At 39.0% G+C, this 26,611-nt stretch overlaps 1 protein-coding gene across 2 annotated transcripts in view; it reads right to left on the bottom strand.

The window, feature by feature from the left end:
• Positions 1 to 23,145: 23,145 nt before the first annotated feature.
• dmap1 (DNA methyltransferase 1 associated protein 1) overlaps positions 23,146 to 26,611 on the bottom strand; it is an 84,306-nt gene continuing 80,840 nt past the window's right edge. For both annotated transcript variants that reach the window (XM_060829866.1, XM_060829867.1), the window contains exon 11: positions 23,146 to 23,684. In XM_060829866.1, coding sequence (XP_060685849.1) covers positions 23,625 to 23,684 — 60 coding nt within the window. In that variant the 3' untranslated portion in view covers positions 23,146 to 23,624. The remainder of the gene's footprint in view (positions 23,685 to 26,611) is intronic.

The raw sequence follows: 26,611 nt of genomic DNA, 5'->3' as shown, positions 1-26,611 counted from the left end.
GGGCTTGGTAGAGGTTATTGTAGTTTCCAGAACAAGTAATAGGACTGAGAAAATGGAAAGGCTCAGGAGTCTAATTTCAGGCACCGCAAACAAAGGGACAACTATGAGAAGGGGGCAGTGAACACAGGACTGAGGATATTGTCCATAAATACATGCAGTATATGAAACAAGGTAAATTAACCTGGTAGCACAGATCTGGAAGGGAATCTATCTTCATTTCCTGAGTTAATTTTTCAATGTCCTTTGATTTTATAATATGGCTCTTGTTGACTGTTAGTTTCCATGTTCCAGAGTTAAATTCTTCTTCGCTGTTCTTGAAACTGTGTGTTGTCATAATGCTCAAATGTCACTAGCCTCCGCTGGTGACTTTGACCCCTCAATCCAGGGCCACCATTGCTCCAGGTTTCCGTGGCCCCAGTCTGCCACAATTCCGGTCCCATGTCACTGACACCTGCCAACCATTCCATGCTGAAAAGCTCCACTGATTCAAAATTGTCAATGTGAGGCCATCCATTTTGATAGGAATAACAACAAATTTAACTATGATTTAAATGGTGAAAAGTGGCAGCATGTTGCTGCACAGAAGGACCTGGGTGTACTTGTGTATGAATCATAAAAAGTCAGTTTGCAGGTGCAGCAGGTAATTAAGGCAAATGTAATATTGTCCTTCATTGCTAGAGGAATATAGTTTAAAAGTAGGGAGGTTATGCTGCAACTGTATAAATATGGCCTCACCACCATTCTAAGAGTACTGTGTACAGTTTTGGTCTCCGTACTTGAACAAAGATGTACTGGTGTTGGAGGGGATGCAGAGGAGTTCATTCCAGAGTTGAGGGAATTGGCTTATGAGCAGAGATTGAGTAGACTGGGACTAAACATATTGGTGTTAAAAAGAATGAGGAGAGATCTCATACAAACATATAAAATGATGAAGGGAATTGATAAGATGAAGCAGGAAGATTGGTTCCATTGGCAGGTGAAACTGGAACTAGGGGACATAATCTCAAAATAAGGGGGAGAAGATTTAGAACTGAGATAAGGAGGAACTTCTTCACCAAAAGGGTTGTGAATCTGTGGAATTTCCTGCCCAGTGAAGTAGTTGAGGCTTCCTTGTTGAATGTTTTTAAGGCAAACTTAGATAAGTCTTTGAATAGTAAAGGAATTAAGGGTTATGGTGAGCGAGTAGGTAAGTGGAGCAGAGTCCACGAAAAAAATCAACCACAATTTTATTGAAATGTATTCTATTTTATTGAATTTTATTGTATTCTAATTGGTGGGTAAAAGGTTGTGGCCATCATAGAGATATTGCTGCAAGGGGATCAGGGCTGGGAATTAAATATCCAAGGATACAAATCCTACTGAAGGACAGGCAGATCTGCAGAGAGGCTGAGATTGTTACAACGAAATGAAATAAATTTCATATCAAGAAGTGATGTAAAGTTGAGGCAATGCAAAGGGGGAACAAAGGCCCTAATAGGAGTTGTGTAGTCAAGAGGTGGGGCAGAAAACAAATCAGGAGATAGAAATAATCATGGGAGACTTCAATATGCAGATGGACTAAGAAAAAACAGCTTGGTAGTGGATCTCAAGAAAAGGAATTTATGAAATGTCTACAAGGCTTTTTTGGAGCATGTTGTTGCAGAGACTACTAGGGAACAGGCAATTCTGGATTTGGGGATGAGGCAGACTTCATTAGAGAACTTAAGATGAAGGAATCCCTAGGGGGCAGTTATCATTCTATAATAGAATTCACCCTGCAGTTTGACAGGGAGAAGATGGAATCCGATGTAATGGTTTTACAATTAAGAAAAGATAACTACAAAGACATGAGGGAAGGAACTGCCCACAGTTGCCTGGAAGGGGTGCCTACCAGGCAAGATAATAGAGCAGCAATCGCAGGAATTTCTGAGGGTAATTTGGGAGGCACAGCAGAAATTCATCCTAAGGGGAGGACAAGACAACCATTAAGAAGAATCCCTACAGTGTGGAAAAGGCCCTTCAGCCCAATAAGTCCACATCGAGCCTCCAAAGAGTAACCCACCCAGATCCATTTCCCTCTGACAAATGCACCTAACATTGTGGGCAATTTAGCATGGCCAATTCACCTGACCTGCACATCTTTGGACTGTGGGAGGAAGCCAGTGCAAACTCCACACAGATAGTCACCTGAGGCTGGAATTGAACCCGGGCCTCTGGCGCTATGAGGCTGCAGTGCTAACCACTGAGCCACTGCTCCTATGTCTTTTATGGATGACTTAATTTTATGACACCATAGCCTTGAATAATACACCTTAAAAGTACAAATTGTTTATCCACAATTACTATCCTGGTCCATATTACCGTGATATACACAAACAATCAATTAACGTAAGTTACCAAGGGAGAAAGATTCAATGCATTCCAGAAGCGTCACTACTTGGAACCCAGAAATAAAGTTTTTCAAAATGTCACAACTGAGATAATAATTTCAAAAGCAGGGAGTTTCTAAACTAACTGGTCCCAGGAATACAGGAAGATTTCCATTGGTTAACTACAATTACAATTGAGAAAGAGCCCATGAGACATCGCAGAGACATGAAGCAACACTCACACACATTGTTCTGGTCTCCAAATTTACAGACCCTCCAGATAGAGTTTCAAGTCTGATCCTAAACAATTTCTTCATTGACCGCTCAACCTGAAAAGGACAATTCTTCCATGGCCGTGTTGGGACCACAATTATTCACATGATACATTAACGATCTGGACGAAAGAACAGAGGCCATTTTTGCTAAATTTGCAGATGACACAAAGGTAGGTGGGGAGACAAGTAGTGTTGAGGAAGCAGAGAGGCTGCAGAAAAATTTGAACAGGCTAGGAGAGTAGGCAAAGAAGTGGCAGATGGAAGACAATGTAGCGAAGTGTGAAGTTATGCACCTCGGTAGGAATAGAGGCATAGACTGTTTTCTAATTAGGGAAAGGCATTACAAATTTGTAACACAAAGTTACTTAGGAGTCTAGTTCAAGATTTTCTTAAGGTTCAGTTGGTAGTTAGGAAGGCACATGCAATGTTAGCATTAATTTCAAGAGGTTAGATAGATGTATTGAAAAGGCTGCATAAGGCACTGATCAGACTGCATTTCAAATATTGAGAGCAGTTTTGGGCCCTCTACCTAGGGAAGAAAATAAGGAATTGGAGGGATCCAGAGGAAGTTTGCATGAATGATCTTGGGGATGAAAAGCTTGTCATAGTTGAGGATTCTGGATTTGTACTCTAAGTTTAGAAGGATGTTTGGGGTGGGGTGGAGGCTGTTATTGAAGGTGACAAGAATACTGAGAGACTTGGATTAAATGGAATGTGGAGAAGGTGCTTTTATTAATGGGAGAAACTAGGACCCAAGGACACAGCCCCAGAATGAAGGGTCAACCCTTTAGAATGGAGACGAGGAAAAATTTCCTTCGCCAGAGGGTGATTAATCCGTGGAACTCATTGCCACAGAGGGCTGTGGAGGCCAAGTTATTCAGTGTATTTAAGACAGAAGTGAATAGGTTCTTGATTGGCAAGAGGCTCAAGGGCTGTGGGGAAAATGCAAGAGAATGGGGTTGAGAAACATAGCCATGATCAAATGGCAGAGCAGACTCTATGAGCTGAATAACCTAGTTCTGCTCCCGCATCTAATGGTCTAAGGTTGAAAAGATTTTTTAAAACTTTAGAATGTATTAAAGGAAGAATTTAAAAACAATTTTAAAAAAATTTATTCTGTTGGAATAAGGTCCCAACCGGAAGGACATAAGATTTCTAAGGAAATTGCAGCAATTGCTGAAGATTGAGTTACCTAACAAAGTGTTAGTTACAGGCATTGTTCAGGCACTTACAGAGAGACTGGGGAGATAATAGATTATGAGGTGAGTGGCTCAGGGGAGAAATCAAACTCTCCTCAAAAATAGCAAGAATTGGCCACAAGGATAAATTTAATTCAAGAGTACCAACAAGTTCAAAGCCATTTTGTAATATAAAAGAGCAAGCCCGTTTCACATCTAGTGAATAGTAGTATGCAAATAGTAATTTAAAAGACATCGACCTGGACCCAATATACCGGCCACTGCAGCGGACAGCTGGAACTGACAACCAGAAGCGGCAGAGACAAACCACTATAAATGCCGGAGGAAACATCACAGAAGCACTTCACAGGAGGCTCCCAAGCACTGAGGATGTCACCTAGACAGGCGATGAAATGTTTGCAACAGAAATTCCCAGCTCAGCGAACAGAACCACAACAACGAGCACCCGAGCTACAAATCTTCTCCCAATATTTAGTTTCTTATTCAAATAACTCTCTCCAGCCCTTCCTCCTTGAATTGCCAAAGCAGCTCAAGATTTTTCAGCTTTGATGGCTCAAAGACCTCTTTCCAACCCTGATGGTTTGGATATTTCATTTCAATTTGACAGCCTGGACATTTCTAACAACTCTGACTGTTTGTAGACCTTTGGTCTGGAGACTTCTACAAAACTAAAGAACAATCTTTCTGCTCGGTTGACTCTCTTCTGAACTCAACTGGTTAGTGGCCATTGAACATATATTGTTGAATCATAAAACTCAACTTTGTATATATTAAACAAGTAATTTCCCAGGTAGCTGACCAAATCATTTAACAACTCACAAGCTTTCTAGAAAAATCTGTCTTTAGTTCACCAGTCCAAATGAATTTCACACCTAAAAAAAGATACATCGCATAACTGAAAGCTAAAAAAATTTATTTTCCTCCACTTACAACACCAAGTCACCAATAACAACAATATACCACAAACCTCACAGATGATGATGCACTAAAGTTGAGTTCCGAGAAATGGTGAGTAGGCTTGAAGGAATTTACAGGAATTTATGTGATGGACACAATATGAAAGAACTTAAACACATTGAGAATTTTTAAATTTGAGGCTTCAATACACTAAGAGCTTGTATAGATGAGAGTGGATGGGTGAACCTTTAAACTGAGTGAGGGATAGAATACACATTGATTTTTACAAAGGATGATAGGTCCCCCAGTACAGCAATGGAACAGTCTGGGGTTATGGATGGCAAAAAAAGCAGGTCTTGAGGAGAAATGGGCAAAAAGGGATACAGGGATCCAAAATTTACAAACATTCAATTTACAACACAATTCCATTGAGGTATAACCTTAAAGATCCAACATACAAATGTTTCCTGTACTTATGTACAGCTGTTTTATGTTGTCCTACTTTGTGTTCCAACTTGCACACAAATCAAGGACTGCCTACATAAGAATGGGCTTGTCTTGTTAGTTTGTAACCAAATTAAAAATCACTGTTACACTCAAATTCCCATATTCATTATACTGAGGGACTACAAAGTACTTGCCCAGTATTTAAATAATTTTAAAAGATGTAGGAACAATAAGCAATTTGCAAACTACTTTCCTATAATATTAGTTATTTTGTCATGATCTTGTCTGCATGTCAGTTGTATAAACAAAACAAAGTCCTCACTTCAAAAGTACTAAAAGCTTCAAATGGTCTAACGCTGAAAGCAGTAATTGTTTCAGATTACATTCAGATCACAGCAGTGACTGCAGATCTAACCTAAAAAGGGCTTGTTCAAATGAGATGATGGCTCTCAAGAAAATGCAAGTATGAACAAATAATTTACAAACAACAATGAAGCTAATGAGCTTTGTGAATATACTGCAAAGTTTACTTAGTATCATTTATTGCACACTTGGGTAAGGTAAGATGACACATAGGATGGTAGTAAAATATATAAACATTATTTTTCCAGTGTAAAATTAGCACTGCATCATCTGTAATGGTTAATAAATAGGGATACCCATGGGATAGTAGGCATAATATATAGCTTCCCTGATATTCAGCCTGCTGAAGCAATTGTTAATTAGTTAGCATAGTTTTCAGTTAAAATATTACTCTGTTCTTAAGTTCACAATAACATAACTTTGTTTGCAGCACTCGCAAACATACAACTTCACAGTCTGAACAGCAGAAGAGGGCAATTTGTCATGAAGGTCAACAGCAGCTGACTGATCTCAATTATTTTGCTGAGATAGTTTTATGCTCCCCTCTATGGTTTTAAAAGCATTCTGGAGGAAAAAACCAATGCTCAGGTCTCAGCCCTTTCAGTGAGACCAACTGTTTCATGGCAACATAATCCACTTTTGCACTTTATCTTTTCCAAATAAAGAAATCTAAAGAGCAAAATGTCAAAGCACCAACATTGCTTTCACCATTGAGCTCATGTTCTTTGGCATACACATCACCTGTGATATGCTGTTTCTTTTTCTCCTGTAAGTTTTTCAATAGCAAACTGATTGCAATAAACTTGTTCTTGTACCAATTTGGCTAACTACTTACAAAACAATTATACAACAGCACTCGGCAGCTGCAATGGAATCAACCACCCAGCTGAATTTGGGACAGCTCACGTTGCTAAACTTAACTGAATAATGAAACATTATTTTGAGGGATATCTAAAAACCCAGGATAAAGTGCTATATTTTTGGCATGGAAGTTATCATACTCCCCATGTAGTTTCATTGTTGTCAAGTACAATAGATAAATCTGAAATGTTCTTTCATTCAGACTTTAATCCAAATGACTTTGAAACACATTTCTACAAGGCCAGAGAATCCTGGCTAATTATGACAAATCTATAAAACTTCTCATTTCTTATTTTTCAAGCTGTATATATTAACCAATAAGCATGCCATTCGGTCAGATGTGGAATGAGCAAAGCAGTGACACAGTTATGTTTCATCAGTTCACTGACATGGCCCATTAAAATATGGGCCTATTCCATAGAGATAATCTTTTTGGAGCCATAGTGGTAACAACTGCTTTGGCCTTTAAAAAGGCCACAAACTGTTACTAGATTAACCTTTCCTGGATCCTGGAGGGGATCAATTATCTTTAATGAACAGGGACAATGGTTTTGCTGGTTGCATATGAGTTTCTTTTTTAAAGTTTTATCTTTGACCCAAAAGGGCACTGCAGGGAATGCAGCTCTGGGTTATTTTCCAAGAACATTATTGGCAAGTGCCGAGCAACCACCAGGCTATAAGATAATTGTAGAACAGATCCATTGGAATTTTAAGATCAAAGTCTTTTCCTGTAAATGGATTAAAAGAGCACATATATGTGAATAAAATGTAAACTGTTTTGATTTATTATTCCAAGGAAAGAGCAAATGAAAGCCCGTTTGTAACAGGCTACTTCTTTCTGTCTTGAAGGCCCCTTTTTAGGGAAGCCAATAAGTTAAAATAATTACTTATTATTCAGTTCTGCAACTGAAAGATTTATGAATGAATCTCAATATCATTGGCATCCTGTCCTAATCCTGAAGATTCTCATGTTTCTAAGAAAAGCTGGAGAATAAGGGCCAATTCAGCAATTCTGGATAAAAAGCAGATTGTGTGCCAGCAAAGCAATGAATGATGAACTGGCCTCACCGGATGCTGCAAAGCTAGCTTATGAATATCATTATCAAAGTGTACACAATTTGAGCTTTACGCAAGATATAAGACAAAGAATACCCCATGCACAGTCATGCCTCAAAAGGGCAGACCAGTTGAAAACATTACTACACTTGTATCTTCCTGAAGAAGGACTTATGCCCGAAACATTGATTCTCCTGCTCCTTTGATACTGCCTGACCTGCTGCGCTTTTCCAGCAACACATTTTTCAGCTCTGAGCTCCAGCATCTGCAGTCTTCGCTTTCTTCTATACATTTCACAAATTAAAACTTCAAAATACATAGCTGCTCAGTCACTGATATCAGATGGATCTGAGCACAGTCGTCAATACATGTTCAGTGATTCATTGGAAAACGTGGCTGCGCAGTGAAGCCAAACTACTTACATATTAGATATAGATAGTGAGCAGTTATGCCAAACTACTTAGTGGGAAAAGAACTGAAGTGCTGACTGAAGCATCTGACCTATTGATCTATTCACAGGCAGCAGGTTTGCTGATATTTCAATACTAAGGAATAAACCACAGTTGAGGGCAAAGATGACTTCACCAACCACTGATAATTCTTTGGTGAAAATAACAGGAAACTAAAAGGTTTCCATAACTCCTGGTTAACTCAAATAAAGGTGCAAAACTTGAATGTATACTTTTTGTTTTCAGTGAACGGATCCCTATGAATGTGTGTCACTTCTAATGAGCATAAATAAGCTATGTTAAGAGTTTGACTGATTATCTTAAATTGGTTGTTAGTGTAGCTATTAACATACTTAAGTTTAGCAACCATTGCACATATACAGAATCAAAACATTAGATATTTTGTTTTAGATTTTCTAAGCACAAGCTGGTTGAGTGTGGTCTGTATTCTGCCTATTATAAACAATCAAGGGAACATTCTGTTTGATTTAATCAGCCAGTCATGAGAAGTTGCAGCCCTTCATCCCAGCACACTGATCCTGAAATTCATACGTGTCTCAATTGGAGCTGACTTGCCAACCAATCAGTCCCTTTTGTCCTGTAATATAAATTGTTTAAATCTTTTGAATGTTGCCGTTCTTGAATTAGTCCTGCTGGGTACAAGACAAAAAAAAGCATCAGTAATGCCTCTTTCAGCAAAATTCAAGTTTTGTAATAAAATAAAAGCCAAGTATGGTGGATGCTGGAAAAATTCAGTAGATCTGACAGCATCTATGGAGAGTGAAACAAAGTTAAAGTTAAATCTCATATGATTCAAGTTAAGAGCATTCTGAGGAGCAGGTGGACTGAAAACATTAACTTTGTTTCTCTCCACAGATGAAACTTATTGAGTCTCTGTATTTACTTATTGCCATGCATATTCTTCAACGAAAACTGTTGTATAGTGTCACCATTCTCTGGCACTATATTAACACATAGAAAAATTAAGAAAAAGTGTGCAACTTTACAGTCTTTCTTGTTAAATGTTCGCCGTGTGCCATGGGCCTGCTGGCCAGTCACGAGTCCCCATCACTGCGCTGCTGCAACAAAAGTTGCCACTCTTTGATGCCATCTCACCTCCACCTAATCCTTCACTACTATGAGTCTTCACTGGACCTCACCAATGCAGACACCACCGATGCCACCGGATACAGCGTCGGCACGAACATGGCCCTGCCGCAATGAGTCCACTTTGGACCAACCTTGTCGATGTGGCAGCTGCCAATGCCACAGGGTCTCGTACGGGGGGCAAAATGTGCCTCCACGAAACTGTGCTGGAACCTAAGCTTGGCTCCACTGTAGCAGCCATGGATTGGCACTAGCACCATTTCATCAATGCAGAAGTTGCAGGGCACCCAAACCTGCCTGTAACACCACCACAAGTATTCACTGGGCCCACTTGCTGCTGCTGATGCCATCGCTATGACTGAGCTCTTCAACAAGAGGTAAGTAAAATAAAAGAAAGTAGACAGAGCACACAAACCCAGGGCTCAGAAGCTTTACTCCATCACCATCTTACTAGAAGAAGTCTCTACGGCACATTATTTCTATTTAGTATTTTGTATCCTCTAATGACAATATGTTTCAGCTAAGTTGTTAACTAACTCCATATTAACAACTAACTTTTACTAATTAATTTTCCCTTTTGCCATCATTTACGAAAGCAAATTGGCTTCACTATCAGGACAGACTCTTTTTTTATATATACCCCAGTCACTTCTTTCTATACTTTCAACTCAGGACCAACCAGAGAGTTTAAATAACTAATAACAAGACTTATTGGAAACACAAAGACAGCTGCCAATTAAAATGTATTTGAATACATCAGACAGATCATTGAATCAAATGGCTGGGCACCATGGTGGAACAGGTAAGTATAGCTGTAGAAGACAAAATGAATAATGTAATAAAATCTGTCAAAAAAGGGTTGCAGTATTCTTCTGTGAATGCAACTTTTTTCACCTCCTGTATCAGAACAGAATTACAGCAGCTGAAGCAAAGTGTACTGCTGGTTAAAATTATTTATTTTCCACTGGTGAACTGCAGTTGTGAAACTATTTATAGATGCTGTGAAAAAATAAACAATATTCTTCACTTTTGTTGACAATCCTTGTAGGGTGCCAGATGACCTCTTTGATGCTCTCTTCCGAGAGCAAATTAGATTCAGTAGTGTACTAATATTTTGCTCATGCAGAAATGACTCCGATAACTGCCAGCCCCACTTGCTCTTCATTAGAGATGTGTTTCTTCTCAAACTCACTAATTAAATACATCCAGGTGTTTGGATTGGTAATAGTAAACAGGGTAGAATCTGTTATCATTACATGTAGTTCTAAAGCACGAAGGTTGCGTTCTTGCGTAACCCTGCATTGTGGGGAAAATCACACTGTACAAACAGCACTCAAAGTGCTGGCAATGTAATCACGTTAAAGCCAACACACATTTTAAAGTTTGCATTTTAGAAACAATGTCCCCATTTCATCAATCATGTTACAGCAAATTCTTGTTAATGAAACACGTATTGTAGCAGAATGACCTGTAGCTGATTTCATGCTAGACTATAGAAGAAAAGGAAAATAACTTATCTATCTTTCCTTTAATAAAGTAACAGGCATGAGACCAATGTATTGTATCGATATAACTGTAATGTGTTGCCATGTCTTAGTCCATCCATTGATGGAGTCCAAATTTATCAGTGGCTACTCCTAATACAGCATCCACAGTATTTTGCATACAAATCTGAACCAGAACTGAAAATGCTGGGACTTCAGAAAATCAGGCACCATGCATGAAAAGGGAAACAGTTTTAGTTTCAGGTCTGTGACCTATGGTCTTGGGCAGCTCGGTGGCACAGTGGTTAGTACTGCTGCCTCATAGCGCCAGAGACCTGGGTTCAATTCCTGCCTCAGGCAACTGTCTTTGTGGAGTTTGCATATTCTCCCCATATCTGCATGGGTTTCCTCCGGATGCTCCGGTTTTCTCCCACAATCCAAAAATGTGCAGCTTCGGTGAACTGGCCAAGCTAAATTGCCCATAGTGTTAGGTGAAGGGGTAAATGTATGGGAATGGGTCTGGGTGGGTTGCTCTTCAAAGGGCCTGTTTCCACACTGTAAGTAACCTAACATGAGAACTTGCAAACAGTTTCATCATTTTAAGAAGATTCAATGGGGTGGGTGGAACAAAGTAAAAGGGAAGTTCTGTGATGGGGGAAGAGGCAGAAAACATTAAATGTCAAAAAAAATTGGCGAGGCAGACCCAATTGGAGTGACAAAAAGGACAAAAAACAAAATGTGAAATGCGGAAAAATGAACAATAAAATTAAGATCAAAAAATGTGCAAATAAACAAGGAAATGTGGAGAAAGACTATGGTCTCAAATTATTAAAAACTTATATGGGTCCTGAAGCTGTAAAATGCTCAACTTATAATTGCAGCTTTGTTCCTCAAGTTTGCACTGAGCTGCAGCAGGGCAAAGACAGCTGTAAGTCTGACAGCAAAGTGAAGAATTAAAATGGCAAGACAATGGAAAGTCAGGGCCATATTAATTCAGTTTGCAAATATGTTTTGCAAAGGGTCATCCAATCTGTATTTGGTCTCTCCGATGTAGAACTGATCATGAGGATCTAAAATCTGGAATTAGACTGTTGTCAGGAGTAACCATTTTATGCATGCTTTTATATTAACCACAAAGTGGCTTCTCGATGCAAAGTAACATAACAAAATTGCTTCAGGCTGAAAATTAACACTATGTTTAAAATGGCTTCTCACCCTGCTAAAAGCTGCAATCCTACTTTGCTGAGCTAACTAAATCAAAAAATAAAGCAGACAATGGAGCCTTCACAGAATGGAATTAACTAAGCTAGGTAAGACATTACTAACCATCCTAGCTAACCTTGAAATGCAGGTGGGAAGAGATAATGGGTGATAAACAACTTTGTTTCCCAAGAAATATCATTGGGTTAACCTGCTGTTTATTATGTCATTTTATTACACTTTATTGGATTTACTTTGTAATTAAGGCTGTACTATTTCTTAAGAAACATATAAAAATTGCCTTTGTTCCAAGTGAAATTGTGCAGTTTTCTCCAAGGAACACAGAAGCTTTTAACCTCTGTGTTGCTGGACAAACCTCTACCCAGCTGTTATGCATTTATGTGTGAAATCTTGCCGAAGCAGACCGTACTCCTGTTATTTGTTTGACCGATCGCGGAACCGAGAGACCCCTCCCGGGGGTTGAGATCGTCAATCTCACAGCAAATACCATTTCCCAAGCTAAAAGAAATACTTGGAGATCACTTTTACTTGCAAGAAATGATTGGGTATTCAACAGCTCATTGGAGGTATGTCACGAAAGGAATGATTCTTCAGATGGTGAAAGAGGAGTTGAGGGGAAAATGTGTTTGGTGGTGGCATCAGGCTGAAGATGGCAGAATTGGCAGAGAATAATCAGTTGAATAAAAGGAGGGGAAAAGCTGTAAACAAGGAGATTATGGCTCTCAGAAAAAGGGAAAGAAATAAAAGGGATGAAAATGGTCAGATGCAGTTAAAGGACCTTGTCAACCACAATGGAAGGCAATTTTCAGTTAAGGAAAAAGGAAGATATGTAAGAATCACTAGTGTGGAAGGTTGCATGATCAGAATGATACAATGGAGACAAAGAAACTAGGAGAATGGAGTCCTTCCTGGAAGTAGGTATCCAAAGTCAAGGAGAGAAAAATAGAGGATCAGAAATAGGTACAATGAAAACTAATGCAAAATACCTTTTCAATTATCTGCCATCTCTTTACTTTTCATTCTTAATTCTTCCCTCAGACCAATACTCACTTTGTACATTTTTAAAAATATCTGTAGAAACTCTTACTGTTGGTATATTTCTAGCAAGGTTTTCCTTTTCTTCTCTACTTAATTTTTAAGTCATTCTTTGCTGGGTTTTACATTTGTCCTTATCTGCTACCCATATTTGTGCAATTATGCTTTTAAGTTTGGTACAATTTTTAATTTTTTTTTAGTTAAAAATAGAAGGTGGGTGCTCTCATTGATTTTTTTTCTCTCTCTCCGAGTGCATCTATTCTGAGCATTATGAAATATCCCTTAAAAGTCTGCCACTGCATTCTGTTCTCCTAGTCCTTACCCTAAATTTATACTTTAGTTATCTCTGCTAATAGCAAATGGAGTACCACATTGGCAAATATAAAAATGTCCATTTTCACAGGAAAAATAAAAATATTATCTAAATGTTGCAGAGCTCTGAGATGCAAAGTGACCTGGCTGTCTTGTTCATGAATTGCAAAAGGTTAACATGCAAGTAGAACAAGTAATCAGGAAAGCTAATTGAATATTCTTGTTTATTGTAAGGGGAATTGAACATAAAAGGTAGGAAGGTGATTCTTCAGTTATACAGGGCACTGGTGAGACCACATCTGGAATAATGTGTCCAGCATTAGCCTCCTTATTGAAGGAAGGATGTAAATACACTGAAAACAATTCAGAGGTTTGATAGATTAATATTTGCAATAGGCAGATTGTCTAATAAGGAAAGGTTGAACAGGCTGAGCTTACATCCGCTGGAATTGAAAGAATAAGAAGCAACTTGATTGAAACATAAAAAATTCTGAGTCTTTAAAAAATTATTTTATAGAAAGTGGGCGAGTCGGCAGAGGCCAGTGTTTATTGCCACAGCACAACTGTCGGGTTAAGCAGTTTGATTACAAAAATGAGCATTTTTGTTTCTCTTAAAAGAAATCATTTTGTTGTCCAGGCTTACTATGGGTTTAAACATCTAGTTACTTATGTAAAGCTAACTTACCGCAGAGTGCTGACTGCTTTCAATTTTACAGGGTCAATATATTTGCATAATAATTCAGAGCTGCCTGCCTGGTACCAAGAGGTAGCCTAATTGAAAGGAGCGGGAGTGACAAGAATCATGCTTTAGCAGGAAATTTAAAGGGATAGTCACTTAAATGCAAAATCCAAAAATTCCTAGATCAATTGAAAAACTCAAGATTAATTCTGGCTCTTTAACAGGCAGGAACAGACTTTACATTCTAAAGTTCTGAATTCCAGGCAAATACTTTGCATTTCTGTTGATAGTTTTGATGGTTTGTTATTTCCAACAAAAGAAATTGAGTTTAGGGGATCAATGCCCAAAGTTGGACTTTGAATAGATTCAGGGACATTAAAGAAAAATCAGCATCAAAGCAGACTGGTTGCAATGTCCCCAATACTCCTAAGAGATTGCAAAGCAAATGCTCAAGAGAAAATCTTACTTATGATTATTAGAGATTTCACTAGGGCCATTAGTGTAAAACAATTGCAATGACAAATGTTAATTTGAAATCAAGTGTATGATAGGAGCCAGTTTTACACCAGTTATAGTTTAAACTAGGTTATCATATGAAATGAAGATCTTTCTTGATAGCTTGGAGGCATACAAAATTTTCAAGGTCATCTTCACAAAAGCAGAAACTAAGCTATACAAGACAAGCTATTTGAATGTCAAATGGACAGAATTTGCTTTATGGATTCCCAGATAATGGTGCACATCTGCAGGTTGGTTTGTCTTGACAAGTAGGGACATCTAAATCCATATTCTACAAACAGCAAATTTGGCTAGCTGCTAATCTGCTAATCTAGCCTTTATTTACAGCTGGTGCTGAAACATCCAAAATCTTGAATTGCTACAGATCATAGCATATCAGTTGACTTGGCATTGCAGACTACGGATTTTTCCAGTGCTAGAAATTATTTTTACATATACTGGACATACACATCCTTTCAACTGTGAAATGCTATACTGACATTATTTGCAACAACAAAAAATAAAATTGAGATCAGGGGATCAATGCTCAAAATCGGACTTCCAATGGATTCAGGGATATTCATTGGCCCCATATTTTCACCCCAGAAAAATGTTTTCCTTTCCTTATACCCTAAGTTGCTACAGGAATCAAGTTGGCATTACAGAGTCTGTTGTAAAGATGATGCATGGGAATTTAAATACGTCTAGACACAAAGACTAAGCATGACATGGCAAATGGTCAACAGAAATGAGTCTTCCAGTAAAGCAAATTAAATACCAAACAGAATTGAAGCTAAAAGTCATAACATTTGTTAACTCATCTGTTGCTCAAGGGAATGTGATATTTGTGGAAAAACTGGTGCAATAAACAGAAGGAGTGTGCCCTGAAGGCACCCCAAAACCAAATGTGACATCAGAACAGAAACCAGTCACTGGCTGTATCAGCAAAGATCCTCAAAAATCATTAGAATTGTTACACGGTCAGCAAAAATACAATGCACATGCATGCCCTTGAGTGAGTCAAATCAAACCAAGTTGAGCAAAGATTTTGGAGCAAAAGCTGATTGTAGCCATTTTATAGTTTAAAGCAGTCTGCAGCTGCAACAGAAGACCAAGATTACTCAAACAACCAAAAGACCTGAATGCAAAAATTACCAGTTTCCAGCTATTCGGATAGTACACGTTAAATCACAATGGCAATATATATGAAGCACCATTGTTCAGCAACCAAATGATGGAGTAAAATCGTTCAGAAAAGCAGGTCTAGTGAAAATGATGAGGCACAGATGATTCAGTGTGCTCACTTGCATGACTGACAGAATGAAATCAAAGCCCATATTAAATTTTGAACAAAGCCATACTGAAAAGCAAGTTTTCTGCAGGATTTTAGTCCATGTCAATGACAACAGTTGGATGCATGAGAACGAGGTGTAATTATGGATCAGTAATGTGTGGAATAGGCTTCCAATGACCCATGTAAAACATTACCAACTTTATGGAACAAGTGCATATTCCATATAATCAATGAGATCAAGAGATGCTGGTGAAGAAATAACACCATACTGCAGTTATACCAAAAGGTATAATGTCCATCATCCAACCTTTGTATGCATGCTTTAACAAGCCATTGAACACATATACTTATGCAAAATGGAATAGCACGGAAATCCAATTCGAATAGAATCGCAATCATTGAGCTGGATAGCATGGAAACAGATGCTTCAATCCAACTTGCCCATCCTCATCCTATTTTATCGGTATTTGGCTCAATCCCTCTAAATCCTTCCTATTTGCATACCGATCCAGATGCCTGTCAAATGTTGTAATTGTACCAGCCTCCCCCACTTCTTCTGGCAGCTCATTCCATACATGCACCATCCTCTGCATGAATAAGTTGCCCCTCTCACCTTAAACCTAATCCCACTAGTTTTGGACTTCCCCATCCAGGGGAAAAGAATGTCCTATACAGCCTCAACTTAACCTACTAACTCCTATACTCAATGCAATGATCAATAAAGGTGAGCATACCAAACATTATCTTCACTATCCCACCTACTTGCAACTCCACTTTCAAGGAACTATGAACCTGCATTCCAAGGTCTCTTTGTTCAGCAACACTCCCCAGGACCTGACCATCAAGTGTATAAGTAATGCCCTGACTTGCCTTTCCAAAATTCAGCACCTCTCATTTATCTGAATTAAACTCCATCTGCCACTCCTCAGCCTATTGGCCCATATGATCAAGGTCCCGTTGGACTCTGAGGTAACCTTCTTTGCTGTCCACTACACCTCCAATTTTGGTATCATCTGCAAACTTACTAACTATACCTCTTATGCTCACTTCCAAATCATTTATATAAATGACGAAAAGCAGTGGACCCAGCACAAATCCTTGCGACACTCCACTAGTCATATGTGTCCAGTGTAAAAACAAATCCCCCCCCCCCCACTACCTTCAAGCCACTTCTGTATCCAAATGGCTAGTCCTCCCTGTATTCCATGTGATCTAACCTTGCCAACTAGTCTAATGGGGTGGAACATTGACGAATGCCTTACTGAAGTCCATATAGAGCATGTAGAGTCCATTCAATGAATTTACAGCAAGATGATTTGTTGTGGTGAATTGATTCTGAAAGTGATAGTGCCACTTGGGATCCAAAGTAGGATCCTGACAATGATGGCATGGTCCAAAGTGATTCAATTAATTCAATAAAACCTTTACATCAAATGATAATGACTTTGATGTTAAAATGTTCCAATTAAAAGGCAGTTGAAAGGTGGTTCAAGGTACTTTTGTACAATTAATTCATTCAATTAACTATGCTACAATAGATTAGTCCAAATTACTGGTATTTCTTTTTATATTTCAAAATGGCAAACATCGAGACAACTAGTTTATATTTTATATTTGACACATAAACTAGCCTCGTTATAGAGGTTTACAAAATTATGAGCAGCATGAATAGGGTAAATAGGCAAAAGTCTTTTCCCTGGAGTCAGGGAGTCCAGAATTAGAGGGCATAGGTTTAGGATGAGGGGAAAGATATAAAAGGGACCCAAGGGGCAACTTTTTCACACAGAGGGTGGTATGTGTATGGAATGAGCTGCCAGAGGGAGTGGTGGAGGCTGGTACAATTGCAACATTTAAAAGGCATTTGGATGGGTATATGAATAGGAAGGGTTTGGAGGGATATGGACAGGGTGCTGGCAGGTGGGACTAGATTGGGTTGGGATATTTGGTCGGCATGGACGGGTTGGACCGAACGGTCTGTTTCCATGCTGTACATCACTGAATCTATAAAGCATCAGATAAACCAGCAAACCACTGGCAGGTTAAATATTTTTGACAATAAAATCATTGAACATTTTCAACTTTGGTTTTGACGAACTGTTAGGCATAATTACAAAATTAAATCATAATTATTCTATAAAGTCACATTGCAAACATTTTTCTAAAATGCAACATAACATGCTCTTGTACTATAGCACCTTCTAGTGGCAGGATTCAAACTTTCCCACTACCACCACAACTGTTACAGTTATAAGTTAAAAATCACACGACACCAGGTTATAGTCCAACAGGTTTAATTGGAAGCACTAGCTTTCAGAGCACCGCTCCTTCATCAGATGGTTGCGGAGTACACAATTGTAAGACACAGAATTTATAGCAAAAGCTTACAGTGTGATGTAACTGAAATTATACACTGAAAAATACCTTGATTGTTATGTCTCTCATCTGTTAGAATGACCATGTTAGTTTCACTTCTTTCATATGTAAATCACAAAACCTTTTTTTAAAGTTACACTCTCAGGGTAACTTTAACAATTGGTGTCAGCCCAGATAATATGCTGAAAGTGTTAGCCCCCTGTGTGCTGTTGTCTGTGCCATAATGTTTAGACTGATTCTAATCTAAAAATGAGTTCACAGTCTTACATAGATTCATGCAGTTTTTGAGCAAAGTACAACGTAACTCTGCAAGTACAAATTCACACCACAAATGTAAATATGTGCGTGCGTGTATCTGGGGTGGGGGGTTGTGAGTGTGAGAGTATATAATTGTGTATATGAGTGTAACGAGGTGTACGCCTGTGAGAAGGTGCATGTGTGAGTGTGGGTGGCTGTAGGGGTGTGTGTGTGTGTGTGTGTGTGTGTGTGTGTGTGTGGTGCATTGGTGGTCACCTGTAGTGTGACATGAACCCAAGGTCCTGGTTGAGGCCCTCCCTATGAGTACCGAAATTAGCTATTAGCCTCTGCTCAGCCACTTTTCGCTGCTGCATGTCCCGAAGTCCACCTTGGAGGATGGTCACCTGAAGGTCAGAGGTCAAATGTCCTGGACCACTGAAGTGTTCTCCACCTGGGAGGGAACACTTGTCTGTTGATTGTTGTGCGGTGCCATAGCTTCTGTTTAGTTTCACCAATGTACCATGCCTTAGGGAATCCTTGCCTGAAGCGTATGAGATAGACAACGTTGGCTGAGTCACAAGAGTACCTGCTACATGCATGATGGGAGGTGTCCCCATGTGTAATGGTGGGTATGCATGTCCACACACTAACATGTCTTGCAGTAGCTACTGTTACAGGTTGTATGGAGTTGTCCTAAAAGCTGGGCAGTTTGCTACAAACAATGATCTGTTTGAGATTTGGCGATTGTTTAAAGGCGAGCAGTGGAGGTGTGGGGAAGGTCTTGGCGAGGTGCTCATCCTCATTGATAATGTGTTGCAGGCCGTGAAGAACATGGCGTAGTTTTTCAGCTCCTGGGAAATACTGGACAATGAAGCACGTCTGTTTCCCAAGGTCATTACAGTTCCTTGCTGTGGCACGTCAGAACTGGTGATCAATGAGTTGAGCCTTGTACTCCATTCTTATGAGGGCATCCTTGAGTACTTACAACTGCCCATCACGTTCCTCCTCATCTGAACTGAAACAGTGTACACATAGGGCTTGTCCAGAGGGGATGGCTGTTTTAATCTGTTTTGGGTGGAAGCTGGAGAAGTGTAGCATTGTGAGGTTGTGGGTTTGAGGTTGAGTGTGGTGCTGAGGTGCCCATCCTTGATGGAGATGCATGTGTCCAAGAATGAGACAGATAGTACAGAGTAGTCCATGGTGAGTTTAATGGTGGGATGAAACTTGTTGATATTGCTGCATAGTTTTATCAGAGAGTCCTCGTCATGGGTCCAGAGGAAGAAAATGTCATCAATGTACCTGGTGTATAGTGTTAGTTGAAGATCCTACATAGAGAAGTCTTGTTCGAACCTGTGCATAAAGATATTGGCATACTGGAGTACAGATTTGGTCCCATGGCTGTTCCAGTTCTTCATCCAGACACATGGTTGTCAAAGCTATAGCTATGGAACTTATAATTCAACTAATCAGTTACAATTAATTGGGAAAATTTAACTGTGATAAATGTAATGCAAAATATTAATAAACTTGGGGAAAAAAACATCCAGCAAGAATTCAACATGCTAAACATAAGATTAGCACAACTCTGGAAGACTTTGCTCCATCATTATTATGCTTCCAAACCCATCACCATCCTCTGCCAATATGGACATAGCTAAAAGCGGATTTCCATTTTGACTACACTGGAGAAAACACATTTAACATAGTGGTGTACAATTCTCTATCACTGACCTTTCCCCATTTATCTGCCGCTTTGCTGCATTTGATGTCTTAGCTGCATCTCTTGTTGTTTACACCTTACACTATAACACAAACATTCTTTTTTAGGCTAAGTAAACTCTAGCAATTTTCATAAAAATAGAAATATTACATGCAGGTAATGATTGTATCAGCTCACCTGCTAACCTTCAGTCTATGCCTTCAAGTTTACACCAGAAACATGAAATATTTGGATCTTAACATTGTCTACAAGGATTGCCAGCAGCAAAGGTTAGTGCACAATTTTTTTTGAGCAGTGGAAATGCTGCCCAGATTCTAATGTTATTGTCCTAAGTTGCGTTCTTTGTATATATAATTTTAGACATATATTTAACCAATATCCTCAATGTTTGATACTTGCTCCATATTCTTACAAATTTATTTGATACTTCCAAAACAAAATCTGAGAAATATAATACTGTACCTCTTCCTCAAAAAATATTTCCTGGATTTTTGTGAGTCAGATGTTCCAAATGCAACATAATATATATTATAATATTAACTGATTTATCTTGATTAAATAACTTGAATTGCAATTTTATTCAAGAATTATAATACAGGGAGCAAATTTTTCAGTTCTGAATTCCATGATTGATTGCTTTAAGTCACACATTTTGTATAAATATACAAAGAAATAGTGTGAAACCACTATTGCACTTTAGATAATACTGGTCAAAAATGAAGAGGCGTGTGTAGAACAGATTACAGGATGGGAAGAATTTACCAAGAGAAGATAATGGAGCACGTGATGGGAGGGAATCACAGGTACAATTTTTATGTTGGGAACTTAATTTTGGATCTAGTTAATAGTGAATAGAATAGAATTAATAGTTAATAGAATTCCTTGTGTGGAAACAGGCTATTTGACCTAACAGGTCCACACCGACCCTCTGAACAGTAACTCATTCAAACCTATTCCCCAACATTTATCCCCGACTAATGCATCTAACCTACACACCCCTGAACACCATGGGCAATTCAGCATGGCCAATTCACCTAACCTGCACATCTTTGGACTGTGGGATGAAACCAAAGCACCCAGGGGAATCCCACGGAGACATGGAGAAAATGTGCAAACTCCACACGGACAGTGGCTCAAGGCTGGAATCGAACCTGGGTCACCGGAAAATAAAGGACAACAGACGAGAATAGTTAGCAATTAAAGAGTAACTATGGGAGCCAGAGGGTTGAATCATCAAACAGATGGCAAAACATCACCATTTGTGAAGCAAAGAGTCATAGAGATTAACAGCACGGAAACAGACTCTTCGGTCCAACTCGTCCATGCCAACCAGATATGCCAACCCAATCTAGTCCGACCTGCCAGCACCCAGCCCATATCCCTCCAAACCTTTCCTATTTATATACCCATCCAGATGCCTTTTAAATGTTGCAATTGTACCAGCTTCCACCACTTCCTCTGGCGGCCGATTCCACACATGTACCACCCTCTGTGTGAAAAAGTTGCCCCTCATGTCTCTTTTATATCTTTCCCCTCTCACCCTAAATCTATGCCCTCTAGGTTTGGACCACCCATCCTATCTATACCCATCATGATTTTGTAAACCTCCATAAGGTCACCCCTCAGCCTCCGACAATCCAGGAAAAACAGCTCTAGTCTATTCAACCTCTCCCTATAGCTCAAATCCTCTAACCCTGGTAACGTTCTTGCAAACCTTTTCTGAACCCTTTCAAGTTTTACAAATCCTTCCGATAGGAAGGAGACCAGAATTGCATGCAATATTCCAGAAGAGGCCTCACCAATGTCCTGTACAGCCACAACATGACCTCCCAACTCCTGTACTCAATACTCTGACCAATAAAGGAAAGCATACCAAATGCCTTCTTCACTATCCTATCTACCTGCGACTCCACTTTCAAGGAGCTATGAACCTGCACTCTAAGGTCTTTTTGTTCAGCAACACTCCTGAGGATCTTACTATTACGTGTATAAGTCCCACTAAGATTTTCTTTCCTAAAATGCAGCACTCTTAAGCTCACACCCAATCATTTATATAAATGATGAAAAGTAGTGGACCCAGCAATGATCCTTGTGGCACTCCACTGGTCACAGGCCTCCAATCTGAAAAACAACCCTCAACCACCACGCTCTGTCTTCTATCTTTGAGCCAATTCTGTATCAAATGGCTTGTTATCCCTGAATTCCATAAGATCTAACCTTGCTAATCAGTCTCTCATGGGGAACCTTGTCGACGCCTCACATCCACCATTTGGCCTCATCAATCCTCTTTGTTACTTCTTCAAAAAACTCAATCAAGTTTGTGAGACATGATTTCCCATGTACAAAGCCATGTTGACTATTCCTAAGAAGTCCTTGCCTTTCCAAACACATGTACATCCTGTCCCTCTGGATTCCCTCCAACAACTTGCCCACCACCAACTTCAGGCTCACTGGTCTATAGTTCCCTGGCTTGTCCTTACCACCTTTCTTAAATAGTGGCACCACATTAGCCAACATCCAGTCTTCCGGAATCTCACCTGTGACTATCAATGATGCAAATATCTCAGCAAAAGGCCCAGCAATCACTTCCCTATCTTCCTACAGAGATCTAAGGTACAGCTGATTGGGTCCCGGGGATTTATCCACTTTTATGCTTTTCAAAACATTCAGCACTTACTCCTCTTAATATTGACATTTTTCAAGATATCACCATCTATTTCTCTACATTTTATGTCTTCCAGGTCCCTTTCCACAGTAAACACTGAAGTAAAATATTCATTTAGTATCTCCCCCATCTCTTGTGGCTCCACACAAAGGCTGCCTTGCTGATCTTTGAGGGGCCTTATTCTCTCCCTAGTTACCCTTTTGTCCTTAATGTATTTATAAAATGTCTTTGGATTCTCCTTAACTCTATTTTCCAAAGCTATGTCACGTCCCCTTTTTGCCTTCCTGATTTCCCTCTGAATAAACTTGAAATATTTTTTGGAAACAAAATTGAAAAGCCTTAACAACTTAGGATGACCAAGCATGCAAGTTCATTAAATCAAAGGAAAAACATGATGCAAATGTTGTGTCTGGTAATGATCCAAGCAAAACTAATATTGTAACTTGACAAAAATATTAGAGGAAGAGTCACACGACAATGAGTGCACAAGATGTCTGTAATCCCCCTTAACTCTAAACTAGCAATCTAAAGAAACTATTACATGTCAGAAAGGGAATTCTAATACCAGACTTCAAATGACAGTGAATATTGCAAACAATTTTTTTAAAAGTCATTTATTCTATATTGATATTTTCTCCATTACCATAAATGTTTTGTAATTTTTGTACACTTTCTAGTAATTTAACATGGCATATATTTGCAATCTTTCTTCGTCAAATTGAAAAATTGTAATAAAAATAAGATCATGCGAGTGATCTTCACTCAGTGATAGCTTCATTGCCTTGTACCAAAGAGAACAAAACCTTACAAAGAGAACATAATTATACAAATATTAAAAGCACTGTGATCCATTTTGTGAATAAATTTGTCTCATGAATAAAGTCCTGTTAGGGTATTGTAGAACTTCTCTAGGAAATGTTATGGAGAAGGTACTTGTTACTTCCTAACCACCACCAGATAATTTATCAACAGTACATTCACTGATGTGCCTGATTTCCTGGGGTTCCGGTGGTGTTTTCTGAATAAAATGCAGGAGCATAACTGCCATGTGGTGAGAGATCCGTTTAACCACATTTTGTTGACTTCCTAGCCTTTCAAACGAGTTCACGGTTTCTTCAATTTCTTTACTGAAGAACAGCTTGATGCAGATTCTCTTCGCTTCCTCTGTAAAATCAAAAATCAGGATGTAAGATAGCATGCATTAAACAATTTGCATGGCCAGGAACGTTTCTAAATTAACTCATAAAAGTCAGACACCAGCTAGAAATGTGATCTTAAAACAGTAGCAATGAAACAACACTGCCACACGAAGAACTACTTTCTAAGAAAAGTGAAGATCACCTTTCCACACTGACATTTTCGACAAAACAAATACATTAATTGGTCTACCAGTATGGATCAAACAGTGGTGGTGAAAGAGTGACTAAGACCCATAGACATAGGAGCAGAAATTGGGCCATTCAGTCCATCGAGTTTGCTCTACCATTCAATCATGGCTGATAGGTTTCTCAACTCCATTCTCTCCGTGTAACCCTTAATCCCCTTGACAACCAGTCTTAAATGTACTCAATGACCTAGACTCCACAGCCTTCTGTGACACTGAATTCCACAGATTCACCACTCTCCAGCTGAAGAAGCTTCTTCTCATCTCCATTCTAAAAGGTCTTCCTTTTACTGTGAGGCTGTACCCTCAGGTCCTAGTTTCTCCGACCAATGGAAACATCTTTACAACATCTACTCTGTCCAGGCTAGAGTATTCTCTAAATATCAATAAGATCCACCCTCATCCTTCTAAACTCCTTCAAGTATAGACCCAGAGTCCTGAAACCTTCCTCATATGTAAGTTTTTCATTCCTGGGACCATTCTCGTGAATCCCCTCTGAACACGCTCCAGGACCAGTACATCCTTCCTAAGATATGGAGCCCAAACTGTGCACAATACTCCAAATGTAAATGATAATTAATAATAATACATGACAATTAAAGGAAATCTCAATTCATCTGGTTACCATGAGCTTGTTCGCATTTCATCTAGGGTATTATTATCTGCCGAAACCTCAAAACAGTCAAAACGAAAACTCCTGCATTGTTTCAACTAATATTTTCCCTAGAAGGATTTTATTTCAGAACCTTTGCCCAACTGGAAATGCTAGTAAATGGACCATATGTTGCAAAATTTCATTATTTGTAACATAAATGAGAAAACATGGATTCTTGTTGGCAATTCTGCCACACAGCAAAGCTTCCAAAGTAACATACCTTTCCAGATTTTAAAAAAAAATGAGTATAAACTAGCAAACACTAAAGAAACAGATATTAAGAAGAGGTTCTACAAGTACAGTAGATAAAAGGAAGAGAGACTTTCTAAAATAAAAGCTGGTTCCTCAGAGGATGCAGTTGGGAATTAGGAATGGGAAACAATGAAAACAACAGACTTTTAACATATGTATTTGTCTTCACAATAATAGAAAATTGCAGTACAGAAGGAAGGGAGAGAGGAATTAAAATAATTGTCACAGAAGAAAGAATTTTACTAGTAGGACTGAAGATTAACAGGTCCCTTGTACTTGGTGCCTACAATCTTAAAATAAATTGAAGAAATAATTTGGTTGCAATTTTCTAACATTCTAGATCCTGGAAAGATCCCAGCTTGAAAATTGCAAATGTAATAACCTTATTCAACAAATAAGGAAGACAGAAAGCAAAACACCACAGACCAGTTAGCTTTGTCAGCATTTAGAAAAATGAGAGGCATAAGATTTAAGGATGTAAGCCATGCTAACAGGATGTTTCGCCTCATGGGGAAATATAGGGGGTATGATTTCAGAATAAGGATCCAGTTAAGATGATACTGTGGATGAATTTGTTTTCTCCGACTGTTGTGAAGGCCAAGTCATTGAAGATATTCAAGGTTGTGATAAAGTTCTGAATTATAGAGAAGTCCACACCTTTGGTAAACTGGCAGGAAAGTGGAGTGGAGACAAAAGCATATCAGTTGAAAATGTGTTGCTGGTTAAAGCACAGCAGGTTAGGCAGCATCCAAGGAATAGGAAATTCGACGTTTCGGGCATAAGCCCTTCATCAGGAAGGGCTTATGCCCGAAACGTCGAATTTCCTATTCCTTGGATGCTGCCTAACCTGCTGTGCTTTAACCAGCAACACATTTTCAACTGTGATCTCCAGCATCTGCAGACCTCACTTTTTAACAAAAGCATATCAACCAAGGTTTTATTCAATGGCAGAGGAGTCTTAAGGAATTGCATCACCTATCTCTATTTCATATTCTCTAATTTTTATCCAATACTGGATTTCAGACAAGCAGTGCAACAAAACAGATGCAATGGAAGGGTAAAGGTTCACATGGTTTCTGACATTAGATTCTCTGATGCTGTTTTTGAGACATTGAAGGATTCCAGGCACAGCCATGTGGGACTTGAATGAGAAGCCTGGAATTAATAGATTAGACAGGAATAGATCCTGGCAAATTCAGTCCCACTCAGTTGGATAATGAAAAGGTGAATGGTATGTTCAACCAAGTCAAAGGCTACAGACAGGAATTCAAGATTATTTTTGTTTATCGAGAGCTCTTCTTGAGATTTACTCAAGGGCTACTTTTTAAAATGAACAGATTTATTACAACAAACACATAAATTAGAAGTAGAAGTAGGCCATTCAGCCCTTTAAGCCTGGTTGGTTAGCTCAGTTGGCTGGATACACAAGAACACCCACAATACTAGTTGAGGTCACCACAAAGTTTTTGAAAATACAAGAACTGACCTAATTGTGGTAGCTCGGTAATTTTTCAAGCGTTTGAAAACACGAGGTGCTTTTGCATCTTCTTCTCAACTTCGTTCCTTCCTTGAGGGTGCTCACCCTCAGATTAAACCACCAAAATCTATAGCACTCTCTACTGCAAAAGCGGTCCTATGTTCCTGAGGAATATGGTGACTTTATGTTTTGAGCACTGTTTCAGATACATTCAGGATATGGAGGAACAGTCTATCACAGACAATCGTGAAAGATTCATTTGTGAATTTGACACAGGCCATTGCTGTGAGAAGGACGAAAATGAGACTAGAGATCTGTAAATG

Source organism: Hemiscyllium ocellatum, chromosome 9, assembly GCF_020745735.1.
Source record: "Hemiscyllium ocellatum isolate sHemOce1 chromosome 9, sHemOce1.pat.X.cur, whole genome shotgun sequence".
Classification (NCBI taxonomy): Eukaryota; Metazoa; Chordata; class Chondrichthyes; order Orectolobiformes; family Hemiscylliidae; genus Hemiscyllium; species Hemiscyllium ocellatum.
The sequence above is the reverse complement of the archived record's forward strand: the minus strand, read 5'-3'. Positions and strand labels throughout refer to the sequence as shown.